Source organism: Capricornis sumatraensis, chromosome 2 (assembly GCF_032405125.1).
Source record: "Capricornis sumatraensis isolate serow.1 chromosome 2, serow.2, whole genome shotgun sequence".
Taxonomy (NCBI): domain Eukaryota; kingdom Metazoa; phylum Chordata; class Mammalia; order Artiodactyla; family Bovidae; genus Capricornis; species Capricornis sumatraensis.
In genome coordinates this window covers 157668036-157681907 of record NC_091070.1, presented here as the reverse complement: position 1 = coordinate 157681907, position 13872 = coordinate 157668036, and the positions used below count along the sequence as shown (strand labels likewise).

The 13872-nt window shown below is 38.2% G+C and overlaps 1 protein-coding gene across 4 annotated transcripts in view; it reads left to right on the top strand.

The window, feature by feature from the left end:
* The first annotated feature begins 293 nt into the window (after window positions 1–293).
* SH3GLB1 (SH3 domain containing GRB2 like, endophilin B1) overlaps window positions 294–13872 on the top strand; it is a 39556-nt gene continuing 25977 nt past the window's right edge. For 3 of the 4 annotated variants that reach the window (XM_068963960.1, XM_068963959.1, XM_068963961.1), the window contains exons 1-3: window positions 294–667; window positions 10193–10334; window positions 13319–13447. In XM_068963960.1, coding sequence (XP_068820061.1) covers window positions 596–667; window positions 10193–10334; window positions 13319–13447 — 343 coding nt within the window. In that variant the 5' untranslated portion in view covers window positions 294–595. The remainder of the gene's footprint in view (window positions 668–10192; window positions 10335–13318; window positions 13448–13872) is intronic. The other variant, XM_068963962.1, reaches the window with a different exon arrangement.

The following is a 13872-nucleotide window of genomic DNA, read 5'->3' as shown; positions in this document are numbered from 1 at the left end:
TGCTACAATTTCCATATTTTCACTTAAAACAAAACGGGGAGTTTGGGTTCTCTCTGCTCGCGGTTCCCAGGGGCTTAAGCACAAACACCGAGCGCCACAGCGCCCGGAGGCGCGCCCCTAGCAACGAACGCGACCCTGCCCCCAGCGGAACTGGCGGAGCTCCGGGCGCGGTCAGCCGCGGCGCTCCTGGAGGGGTCGCTGTTCCCGCGATAACCTCTATAAAGGCCCCGCCCCGAGGCCCGCTCTCGCTTCCTCTGTTGGGGACCCGGCCCAGAAAGGCCCGGACGCTGCTCTGTCTTGCAAGCCCACCGCGAAGCCCGCCGACGTTAGCGGCATCTGTCCAGGCGGCACAGGCCCTGGGTCTCGGCCGCTGCCGCCTGGACTCGCGGCCGGCTTCGAGGCGGTTGTTCTCTCCCCTCGCCCCACCCTCTCTCTCCCCCTTCACGGAAACGACAGCTGCGGCGGCGGGGCTGGCGCCGCCTCCCTCCACCTACCACGTCTGCCCCCGCCACTCTCGCCCGGCGCCCCAGCCCGGCCGCGGCGCCTCCATCTCCCCGCTAGGTCAGCCGGCTGCTCCGCCCGGCTGACGCCCAGGATGAACATCATGGACTTCAACGTGAAGAAGCTGGCGGCCGACGCGGGCACCTTCCTCAGTCGTGCAGTGCAGGTACCGCGGCGGGAAGAAGGGGTGGCGACGCCCGGGAGGGACAGGGAGGGGTCGCCCGAGACAGCCGCGCCCTCTGCACCCGGCTTCGCCGACCGCCCGACTGGCCTGCCGCGGCCGGAGGCCCGGGTGATGGGCGCGGCCTTGTGCCCCTCTGGGCCTGGCGGCCGTTTTCCTCCCCCTTCTTGCCCAACCGCCGGTGCCGGGGAAGCGAGGTGGAGTGGGGACAGGGCCCGGAGCGTCCTTCCTTCTCTGGAGGCCACCTTGAGTTCGGCCTCGGGCCGGGGCACAGCACCGCCGGCCTTTCTGACCTCACGGCGCCGCTGCTCGTGTGCCCTCCCTCCCCGGGCGGGCGGAGGCTTTGCGAGTCCGCGGGGTGGTGGAGACCATTCTTGCACCACCCCCACCTTTTCATTTCGTCTCCCTCTCTCCTCGCCAAGTCCAAGAAGGAAGTTTCCTTTTCCTGCCCATCAACCCAGGGAGCTGCCAACGCAGTTCCCTGCCGTCCTCTCACCCTGAGAGGAAGGTTCCCGGTCTTGGCTGTCCGTGGCAGAAATGGAGATCGCCAGTTGGCGTCCAGACTTTGCCAGAGCCACAGAGCTTGGGGGCTTTCCCACTCACTTTCGAAATGGGAAGCGCTGACCGTAGGGCAGTGAGCGAGAAGATTCATGTTGTGCTTATAGTCACAGGGACATTTTTCAAGTAACACTTTAAAGGGGAAAGTTGACTGTCTCATCGTATTCCAAAATAAAGGAAGTGTCGGTACTAGGGAACTTGGACAGTTTTCTAGTCATCACCCACATTATGCCAACTAAGTTAAATCTACGAACAGATGTAAATTTCACCACAACACGGGATATAAACAGTCTGGTGTTTTAAGTTAATGACAGTCACAGTAGCAACAAGATTCTCTTTTGTAAAGAAAAAACAAAAATAGTTTTCTTATGTAACGTGCCAAGTTGAAATGTAAATCATGTGTATTGCATTATTACTTTCTTTGTCCCCTTTACTCCAGTTTTATTGACATAGTTGATCTTACATTGCACCGTTTTTGGCAAAAAATGGTAGAACTAGAGCAGGGTAATGGCTGCCTATATTGTGAGCTTTTGGTGGTGTTTTAATGCTGATTCCCTGTGATTCTAGGTGCTGAATGCAGATTTGGCACTACCTAATGCCACTCTTTTCAGTACAGCTAGAGGGACTTCCCTTGCTGTCCGGGAGCTGAGACTACATGCTTCCATTGCAGGGGGCACAGGTTAGATTCCTGGTCAGGGAACTAAGATCCCACACGCTCCAGCAGCCATACATACATATTTCTAGATATGTTTTCAGGTACATAATCCGAACTTCTTAAATAGGACATATATATTACAAATTGATTTAAATAATTGATAGACTTGATTTTAAAAATCTGGCAAAGCTCTCAAGATGTACTTTCCAAATAACGAGTTTCAGTTACTTGTTTCAAATTTTCTAGGAAGAAGTTTTAAAATTCTAATCTGTTAGTTATCAAATAATTTTCAGTCTTAAATGCTTAAGTGCTTAGTGCATGCCTGTGTGTCACTACTATTTTGGACACTAGTGTTTCATAATCAACATAATGTCTGTGCTCCTGGAGCTTACTGTCTAACAGGAAAAAACAAACTAGTAAATACATCAGGCGGTGATGTAGAAACAGGCCAACAGGTTTAGTTAGGTTAAGGGCAGGGGTAGTGGTTGTTGCCGAGATGGTAAGGGCAAGCCTTTCTATTTCTAATAGGTTCAAATGCAAAAAGACCTCAAGAAAGTGACAGATCCAATTTTTTTTGGAATAAAAACATTTCAAGCAGAGGTCGCAAGTGTAGAATCTGAGGTTGCAGGGCTGTTAGGGAGACTAGTTAAGGAGCTGTGGCCATAGGACAGGCAAAAGGTGATAGAACTTAAATAAGAATGATAGCAGGGGAGGTTCAAAACCTAACCAGTATTGCATATTATATTGACTCTGAAGTATGAGAGAAAGATGAGTCAAAGATGACTCTGAGGTTTTGGCTTTAGCCATTTACTAAGGGAAAAATTTCAGGAGGAGCAGGCTCCTTTGATACGTCTTTTTATTTTAAGTCTGTGTCTGTTAGAGGTACATTTTTAAATGTTTATAAACTATCATGTCTGAGAATTGCTTTAAAATGTTTCAGAAGAAGGAAGGGTGGGTAGTTGAAACAACAATGGCAAACGGTTCATACTGGGTTATGGGTTCATGAGATGTTACTATACTATTATACTTCCATGTTTGACGTTTTCTGCAGTTTTTTAAAATATGTAGGAAATAAAGATGGTTCCAAAATGTAATGTGCAATTTGGAGTGCTGTGTGTAGTTTTCAACAAAACATGCTTTCTCATTTTGGTAGTTAGTCAATAACTGAGTTCCTACTCTAAATTGAGTTGACATCACTGTAGTGTCAAAGTGCCAGATTTAATGCTAAGAATAGCGTAAGAGCTAGGCCAGTTACTCAGTATAAGCAATAAGAACAGTCGGGATGGAATTTAGCTTTGATATTTCTAAATAATTCTGTTTAAATCAAATTACACCTTAAGGAATAGGCCATTGTCTGGTTAGACAACTGCCATATTCTTTCATTTTATGTACAAATTCTAACTTAACAATTAAACATGTTCCCTATTTTAAAACATAAAATCAGACTATTTAAATATATAAATGAGTCCCATCATTCAACTCTCACTCTTTTAAAATATGTTTATATACATCAGTTCAGTTCAGTCACTCAGTCGTGTCCGACTCTGTGACCCCATGAATCGCAGTACACCAGGCCTCCCTGTCCATCACCAACTCCCAGAGTTTACCCAAACTCGTGTCCATTGAGTTGGTGATGCCATCCAGCCATCTCATCCTGTCGTCCCCTTCTCCTCCTGCCCTGATCCCTCCCAGCATCAAGGTCTTTTCCAGTGAGTCAGCTCTTCACATGAGGTGGCCAAAGTATTGGAGTTTCAGCTTCAGCATCAGTCCTTCCAATGAACACCCAGGACTGATCTTCAGAATGGACTGGTTGGATAAGGTAAATGTATAAATGAATAGGGGTATATCATCCCTAGCAGTCCATTTGGGTGTTTTTGTTGTTCGTAATGCCTTCAGTAGAATATGAAAGGATCAGGTAATTTATCCTTGATAAATTGGTAAAGTGTCTTGAAAGCCATTAAAATCCTATCTTTTCAGTCCAGATTCCTTAATTGAGAATTAAATACTTCCTTCCAGCCTTGCCTTTTCTCTTCTCGTGTAAAACACTGTATTTCCATCAAATTGTTTTTTAATTTCAAAAATATCTTGTACTTTTCTAACTCTAGATTTTTGTTCATACAGTTAAATTCATCTTGAATGCCCTCCACTCCCTTTCTGTAACCTTTCCTTCCCTCAGAATACAACTTCAAGTCCATCTCAGACCGCAAGAACTTGATGTGAATACCTGTGGCAATTCCTATGTCATTCTTAAATTTTGTATGATCGTGTGGCATTTTTCTTCTAATGAATTATTATGTAGGGTCTCTAAGATGTCTAAAATTTTGTTACTCTGGCTTTCATGTCATTAATAAGATCCTATGACCTGAAGAATCAACTCTCCTTATTCCCCTCTCACAGTATTCAGCATGATTTGTTTTGTTTTGTTTTAATTTTTATGCCATTTTAGCCAAGCAAATAGTACCTATATGTGAAGTTTACTCTTTGAATCATTTAACATGTTAAATAATTGTTTTCATTTGTATTTTTCTAACATTATATATGCTGACCTTGGGGTTGATTTAATGCTAATCTAAAATATTAAACTCATTAATTGAGCCTATATTTATTGAGTACCTCCTTGCTAAGTCGCTTCAGTCGTGTCCGACTCTGTGCGGCCCCATAGACGGCAGTCCACCAAGCTCCCCCATCCCTGGGATTCTCCAGGCAAGAACACTGGAGTGGGTTGCCATTTCCTTCTCCAATGCATGAAAGTGAAAAATGAAAGTGAAGACGCTCAGTCGTGTCCGACTCTTAGCAACCCCATGGACTGCAGCCTACCAGGCTCCTCCGTCCATGGGATTTTCCAAGCAAGAGTACTGGAGTGGGGTGCCATTGCCTTCTCCAGAGTACCTCCTTAGTACTTGATACTGAAGAATACAAAGATAAATGACACCCCCTGTTACTGCCCTCAAGGACTTCATAATCTACTCTCAATTTGTCATAATTATTCTTTGTAGTAAATTTCCATTTTGTAAATTATTGTTCTTAATTTGATAAATCTTTCAAATGGGTACATTTTTAATTCAGAATTGATACTGAAGCAAAAAATTTTGCTCACCATCCTTAAATGATATATATTTATATCTGTATAATATTTTCATACTAAATTACTAAAGGAAGAGAGTTCATTTTCTAACTTTTTTTTTAACTGCTAAAGTTACACTATAAAATTCACAAACACCAGCTGTTTTCTGATGAGGAAAAAGTCTCTAAACTTTAGTTGTAACTCTAACCTTTATCTTCCATCTAATTTAGCAAGCACAATAGTGTATCTAAGCTGGAGATATGAAGATAAATTCTGATGCTAGTCTCCACCAACTCCTTTCAAATCCTATGTGGAAGGAATTCCACTCTCTCATTCCATCTCGTTTTTTTAATTAGTTCTGAAATTCCATTTCTTTTTTTTAAATTTATTTTAATTGGAGGCTAATTACAGTATTGTAGTGGTTTTTGCCATACATTTACATGAATCAGCCATGGGTGTACATGTGTTCCCCATCCTGAACTCCCCTCCCACCTCCCTCCCCTCCCCATCCCATCCCTCTAGGTCATCCCAGTACACTGGCCCTGAGCACCCTATCTCATGCATAGAACCTGGACTGGCGATCTGTTTCACATATGATAATATACATGTTTCAATGCTATTCTCTCAAATCATCCCACCTTCGCCTTCTCCCACAGAGTCCAAAAGTCTGTTCTTTACATCTGTGTCTCTTTTGCTCTCTCGCATATATGGTCATCATTACCATCTTTCTGAATTCCATATATATGCATTACATTTCATTTATAGAATTTAAATTACAGTAACTTTATCATGTCTCTGAAATTCTAATAAATACACTGCATTCAAAGGCCATACATTTTCTCATTCTGTAAAAACTGCGTGTTTAGTGTTACCCAAAACTGTGTTCACATGCTTTGGTGCAGTTGTCACTAATTTAGTAAACAACTAGATAGAAGATGGTTTGTTAACCTGATATTAAAATAATTATGTATGAGCTTATGTATCAGCTACACTTAAAATTACCTGAGGAATCTTTAAAGGCTGCTCCTCAGTCCAGTTAAATTAGAATCCTTGGGACTCGATTTGACATCAGTGTTTTTGAGAGCTCCCTTGATTCCAAAGAGCAGCCAAAATTAAGAACCAATTGAGAAGTATCTAGTTTAAAGTTCACCACTACATTCAGAGTTTGTGTTATACACTTGCCTCCAAGAACTTTAGATTTCTTTTAAACAATTACTTTACCCAGAGAATTGATGGTTAGTATTTATGTTAGTAGATGTCTTTGATCACACAGCATTTTTATTTGTCCTTCTTTCTCTCTAAATCGGAGCATAGAATCCAGGCTCCTTATTTCATACTGTAGGCTATTTGTCTGTGCTAGTAAAGGAAGGATTACAGTACCTGGCATAATGTGGCTGACTCAAAGACGATCCTTTTCTTAAAGCAGTGTTTAGAGAAAATATATAAAAAGAGAGGGTTGAACTTTCTCGAGTCATTTTACTGTGTTACTAATGAAATATTATGAAAGAATACTATATCATATTACATTTTAGAGAACATGATGTTTGAATTTCTATGATTCTTTTGCTTTCTGACTTTCACTGTAGCTTGTTTTTCACAGAAGTTTTTGATTATTAAATGGTACTGCTATATACATTGAAATATTAATATGTGCTTAAAATCAAATGTGGTTTGCAATGAACAGCTATCATCACTGACTACAAAGTCAGTAATGATTTTGGACTTAGGGATTTTGAAAACTGAAATTTTTAGGGTAAAATTTAAAATGTTTGATAATTAGGAAAGGGATCTTTCTAAAAAAAAAAAAAAAGTCCTGTCCTTCTGATAAAGATACCATCATAATTTGAATGCTGAAGCTCCAATAATTCAGCCACCTGATGAGAAGAGCTGACTCATTGGAAAAGACCCTGATGCTGGGAAAGATTGAAGGCAAAAGAGGCCAACAGGGGGTGAGATGGTTAAATAGCATCACTAATTCAATGGACATGAATCTGACCAAACTCTGGGAGACAGTGAAGGATAGGGAAGCCCAGCTTGCTATAGTCCATGGGGTTGCAAAGAGTCCAACACGACTTAGCGACTGAACAACAGCAACAACAAGATCATAAAATTCTTCAGGGCAAGAACCATGTTATATGCTAAATATATATTTCACATACAGTCGAAGAAAAAATATGTATCCTCCATAAATATCTTGGATTAATAATTCTTCTTAATTTAGTTGATGTAACTCATCATTTTCTATAGTTAATGTATTCTTTAAAATGTTTTAGAGGAAATTTTATGTACTAAATATTGTACTATTTTGTTATTGTAATGTCATACCTTGTGATTAACAATGGAAAAAAAAAATCCTTAAGTCCCCACAATGATAAAAATTAAGGGAAATATGTCTTTTAACAGTTGTATGTTTAAATAATAAAATTTAAATTTTTGTAATTTCAACTTAAATATGTGATGGCATTAGCAATGCTCTTATGTCCCTTTTCCTCCCCCTTATTTTATTTATTTTAGCTAGAGTTAAACTAATCCTTAATTTGATTATGATTGAATATTATGTAGGAAGGAGAGGTAAGCTATAGGCTACAGCTCACCAGAGCGCTATGAACAAAGAAACAAACAAGGAAGCACAGAATGTGTTTAGGTACTGTGATAGAAAATATCAATTGCTTGAAATCAAGTATTTTACTGAGAGGGTAGCTCATAGTATAATAAGACTATGATTCAAACAGATATGAGATGAAATCCCAGCTCTGACAGTTTAGAGCAAAATTATAAACCATTCTCAATTTCTTCACTTAATTTATGATTCTTCCCTATGTAACAAGAATTTTTTTTTGAGTACTTGATTCAAAATGCAGAGCAACTGTTTTTCACTCTCAGAAAAAAGCAAGAAAACATCAGAATTTATTACTGGTAGTTAAATTCAAGGTCCTTCTCATAGAACTACTGTTTTCTAAACAGGCTTCCTATAATCAAACTGTCTGACTCATACTTAAGGGTTCCATAAATTCACTGAGTCACTGGATCAAGAAACAATAGGACCACCTCTGTTGGTCCTCTGTCTACCATCTTTTTATCTTAGTATCCTTATTGTCAAATTATGTATGTACTTGTTAGTTGTCTTTCTTCTCTGTTAATATTTAAGTTTCTTTAAAGACAAAGCTTGTCTGTTTTCTAGCTGTTGAAACCCATGTGCTTAGAATAATGCCTAGCATATACCTGGGTGTTTAATAAATATTTGTTGAAAGAATGAAAGGAATGAACAAATACAACATTAGATATACCTGCTTACTAAGGAGCTAAGTGGAGAATTTTTTTCTACTGATAGATCATCCTTTATGAATTAATGTTCACTTGGGCGTATTCCTTTCCCTCCTATTGGTTGCTTCATCTGTGAAATAATCTATTTAACCATGGGAGGTAGATTTCTAATATGTAAAATTTTAATGTATACCTTTGGCAGATCTGTTGCTTGGAATCTTCCGGGATCTATAAAAAACACCAGCATCTCTCTTAGATTGCGTCATTACCTAGCTGACCCTGGGGTCAGGGTTTTGATTTTTTCCCAGTGCCTCTCCTATCCTCAGTTACAGTGCCCTGCAACTGTACGAGCCTAGGCAGTTGCTTTGGAATTACGGTCTGCCCTGCTGTTCTCAGTTCCACCCAGGGGCTGGCTACAGGCCAGTCTTTAAAAGACCTAAAGTTTTACAAAAGCTATTGCAGCTATTTCTAGGCCGTGAATAAGACCTTTAGTGAGGGTGTACCAGAAGTCTAAGAATAACATTCTAAAGGACCTTTGAGCTAAAAATGCTGACTGATAATCAGTTGAAATCAGTATTAGACCAAGAAGGATGCTGAAAGAAACAGATAATAAAATTCAGAAAAATGGAACTACAGAAGATATTTTGAGAAGTGAGAGGGGGGAAAAGTGAACATTAAATTTTATTGCACAGAAATGTGTGCAGTGTGCTTAGTCGCTCAGTCATGTCCAGCTCTGCAACACCATAGACTGCAGCCCACCAGGCTTCTCTGTCCATGGGGATTCTCCAGGCAAGAATATTGGAGTGGGTTGCCATGCCCTCCTCCAGGGGATCTTCCCAACCCAGGGATCCAACCCAGACCTCCCGCGTTGCAGGCACATTCTTTACTGTCTGAGCCACCAGAGAAGAGTCATGACTAACGAGTACAGAGTTAGTGATAGTGATATACTTGTGTTTTGATGGAAAACCACATATTCTAGAGAAAAACTATTCATGATAAACAGCCTGAGTCATTGCTTCTAGTATTTAATTAAACGTGTCCAGAAGTCTCCATAAAATCTACACAGAAATACTTTTTACCTCTTTGTTATTGTATGGGCAGTGCTGCCTTTCCTCAGAAACAAATATACTCAAGATAATAAAAATTGATATGTTGAGTCTATTTAACTACATTTTATGATCCTAAAAAAGATGCCTCTGTAGTATGAATTGGGCTTCCCTGATAGCTCAGTTGGTAAAGAATCCACCTGCAATGTAGGATGTTCCAAGCGTTAGTCCATAAGTCAATTGCTGGAACATATCTTAAGGAAACAAGTTAAATGATGGTTTTCCAGAACATCCCATAGAAGCCTGTCTAACTAGATGTGGTTAAAATGCCAGTGATACAAAGCCACATTAAACATAATAGCCCTTTTTAAATTCAAAATAATAATTACCAGGCACTGAACAACGTGATGTTACGTACATAGCCATACTTAAATTCTTAAAGCACTTTAAGATATGTATTGTGTCTCTTTTACAATGAAAGATACCTGAGGAAAAAAATTTTCAAAAGCTTGCTTAGGTCACATAGTTAGCAGTATAGTCAGGATTTGAATTCAGATCCAGCTGGCTCAAAAATGTTTACTCATTATGATTGGTTATTCTACCTTTATATGTAAGAAATATTTATATACTTTATTTATATACAAAATAGTATGGCAAATTTTCTATCATTCACACCATACATTTTAGCAGAACTGAGAATATGTATAAACTATGAGATATGATTATCCTAAGTGCCTTAGGGTATCCTAAGAGGTATGGATATATTACCAGAGGGGCAAAAAACAGCCTTCATATGCAACAGTTTAAGAACATTTGTATGTCCAGTATTGTTTGGATTTGAGTTTTCTTTTTAATTACTGATATAGATTCCTAAAATGTATTTGGGGTATATTTAATTTTTTTTATTATACAATCAATAACAGTTCACAGAAGAAAAGCTTGGCCAGGCAGAGAAGACAGAATTGGATGCTCACTTAGAGAACCTCCTTAGCAAAGCTGAATGTACCAAAATATGGACAGAAAAAATAATGAAACAAACTGAAGTGTTATTGCAGCCAAATCCAAGTAAGAAACTTTTTACCTTTTGCCTACATTATTCACTAATCCTATTAAAAGATACTGTTAATAGGTTTTTTAATGTGTTTTTTAAAAAAGTTTTAATGGCTGTTGGAAAACATTTTCCAGTTATGGCTTTGAGGTCTATGTTATTTTGTATGTGTGTTTTTGGTAAAGAGGGTGATAAACACTTCACTGGGTATCCTCTAAGAAAGTGACAGATGTTTTTAAGGCCTTTGGAGAATCCTCTTGAAATTTCAGGCAGCAGCTTTGAATTTTAAGAGTTATGAAAGCCTGTGAAGATAATCTTCCTTCCTCATTCAGGGGAGAACTGCCCCTATATAATTAAGAAGAAAATGCCCCTATATAATTAAGGGAAAATTACATAGAAACTTAAGCAGTTACCAACTATTTATGTTTAAGTTTTATGTTTTAACACAAATTACTCCATTTGATTTTCAGACAACTCTGTAAGATTTTTCAGATCACCTAACTCAATAACCTGGCAAATAAAATGCACAATGATTGTTTTAACTGAAATTCACAAGGTAGCATTTTGTTCAGTGTAGCATAACTAATTAAAAGTAGAACTTGAACTAGAACCATGTGTATTGACGGGGAGCTTTACAGATCAAAACTAAAGGACAAAATCAACAGCAACAGTTCCTGCTTCCCTTTTCCCTTTCCCCAGTGTTATTGTGACCATGTTGTGAAATTCTATAAACTTTCTTTCAGATACTACCTCCAGGCTTTAAACTTTGTTGCTGTTATATAAACCTCAAGCACTATATTGCTCAGACTCTTTGCGACCCCCATGGACTGCCCACTAGGCTCCTCTATCCATGGAATTTCCCTGCCATCTCCCTCTCTGGGGCGTCTTCCAGACCCAGGGAATGAACCCACATCTCCTGCATTGCAGGTGGATTCTATAATGCTGAGCCACTGGGGAAGCCCAAGCACTATACTAAATACTAATAATACTGTGCCATTTTAATTAAATTGGTGGTGACTTTAATCCTTTTATTCTTTGAGGCCTATTGTCTTTAGACACTGTGTGTTATATCTTCCTCACTTAAGGCTACTTAAATAATATACCATGGCACCTAAAGCAGTAGACATTTTTCCTCTTGTTTTTTGCTCTAGCCATAGTTTCTCCAGTATATAGTCTATCCTACAGCATGTTTTTGTGGTTGGCAAATAATGTCACCAACAATGCTGGAAAGGATGTCAGTAGAAAGAATTACCGTAGCTCACATAATTTATTTCAGTGTTTAGTAACAGTTGTTTTTGTGTTTTATTTTGTGCTCTCATTATAAAGTTACACAGATTTTAAGTGGTTAGACTGAATCTTTTTTCTGTAAGCCCTGTTATTTTTAGTGTATGATTTTCCAGAACCTAGGATTTTTCAGAAGTGTACATTGCATTATAGTGGAATTGCCTACATTTCTTGTTAAGATTTTATTAGGACTTTTTGATACCCAAATGAAATGTTTATTTAAAATACACCAGTTTTTTTTTGAACTGAATGAAATCAACATGGGATTCAGCTTTAAATTTTTGACCAAGTGGGTAAACAGGTGGCAAAGATATGAATCACTCTCACAGTCAGAAAATGAAATTCTGAGATTTAGTTAACATTTTCTAAGGGGTTTTGTTTTCAACTGACTCATTTTGGTTTTAACTAATTTAAAGGTTTTTAAATTCTTACTTAAAAACTCTTCTGATGCTGCACCAGAGTCTACCACAAATCCAAGTATTATTCCAACAGCATATTTTGTATATTAAAATGAACACTTTTGCCAACTTCTGAAGTGTTTCTGTTACTGGTTCAACTCATTTTTGAAATTTTCAGTACACTGTGTGAAACTTGTGGAGGAATTATGTGAGGTGCTTAGAAGGAACCTATTTAACTTCTTTGGGGATCATAATTTTAATTTATATTTAAACATTTTTTTCTGGAAACTTTCACTTTTTTCTGATTTTTCTCTGAAATATCTCACTGTTGGTAGCAATGTAAATGTGAATTTCTTAAATATGATAACCAAGTGTTTACTCAGATTTTAATGATTTTTTTTCCTTTTCCTTTATGCTAACTCCTATTACTGCTCTTAACCTTTTGTGTTTTAAACTTATTTTTAATGATAAAATCTTTTGAATGAATACATGCTCAGATATTTATATACTTTAAACATAATTAAATAAAGTTAAGCCAAAAAATCGTATTGCTGATCTCTGTAGACTAGTCCAAGTGTGGACTATTCTACTCCTTAAACTCCCAATATTTAACCTCTCAGAGGGAGATTGAGCATATAAGCAAACTAAAGCACAGTAACAGTGGCAGAAGTATACAACTCTTCAATTTCTCTAGGTACCTTATATCCATATTTTTATAGCTGGAAATCCCTGATTTTAAAATTGTAAGCACATATTCAAAAATTAAAAGTTAGACACTATATGAATGGGTCTAAGGCAGCTTCACTAGATATTAAGTGAATACCAACCCTTTCTGAAACTTAAAATCCCATAAAATATTTATAATAGCCTTGAAAAATGAAAGCGTTAGTCACTCAGTCATGTTTGACTCTTTGCAACCCTGTGGATTATAGCCCACCAGGCTCCTTGGTCCATGGGATTGTCCAGGCTAGAATACTGGAGTGAGTTGCCGTTTCCTTCTCCTGGGGATCTTCCTGACCTAGGAAGTGAACCCAGGTTTACTGCATTATAAGCAGATTCTGTACTGTCTGAGCTACCAGGGAAACGCACTTCATTTTAAAATGTTTTTGTGCCAAAATATTTTATCATATTTTTAAAATGTAAGTTTCTTAGAGTTATATAATACTCTAACATGCAAATGAAAAATTATATATTAAGATAGGTACTTGAAAGCATACTAATTTCTTACTTATTTTACAAAGTGATAAATGGCTAGTAGGGGAACAACAGTGTTTTAGATAGCTTTTTGAAATCGTTGGTAATTTAAACTTTTTTTCTAGATGCCAGGATAGAAGAATTTGTTTATGAGAAACTGGATAGAAAAGCGCCAAGTCGTATAAACAACCCAGAACTTTTGGGACAATATATGATTGATGCAGGGACTGAGTTTGGTCCTGGAACAGCATATGGTAAGTGAAAGGCAAATGTCTTATGCTAAGAGATATCTTTTCTTTTAGATCTTTACTTACTTAGAGACATCATTAACATTTACCCAGTATTAGTGGAATCAGTTTTAACTTCAAATATTTTGTGTTAAAATTTTAGATGAAGTGATAAACATAACCACCAAATATATACAGTATGACTTAATATATTTAACCATATATTCTGAGAATTCACATTATCTTTTTAGGTCTGAATAGGTATTCCCATTGAATCTCACAACTCCTTTGTTATACTTCTTGTGATATATTGCAGTTTCTGTTTGTGTCTCCTCGAGTTGATCTTTCTTTTTAAAGCTTTCCTGAGGACTTCTTTCTATAATGTGCATAGCACAAACTAAGTGTTTGAACTAGTGCTTTTATTACACAAGTAATGTCAATACCACAAAAAT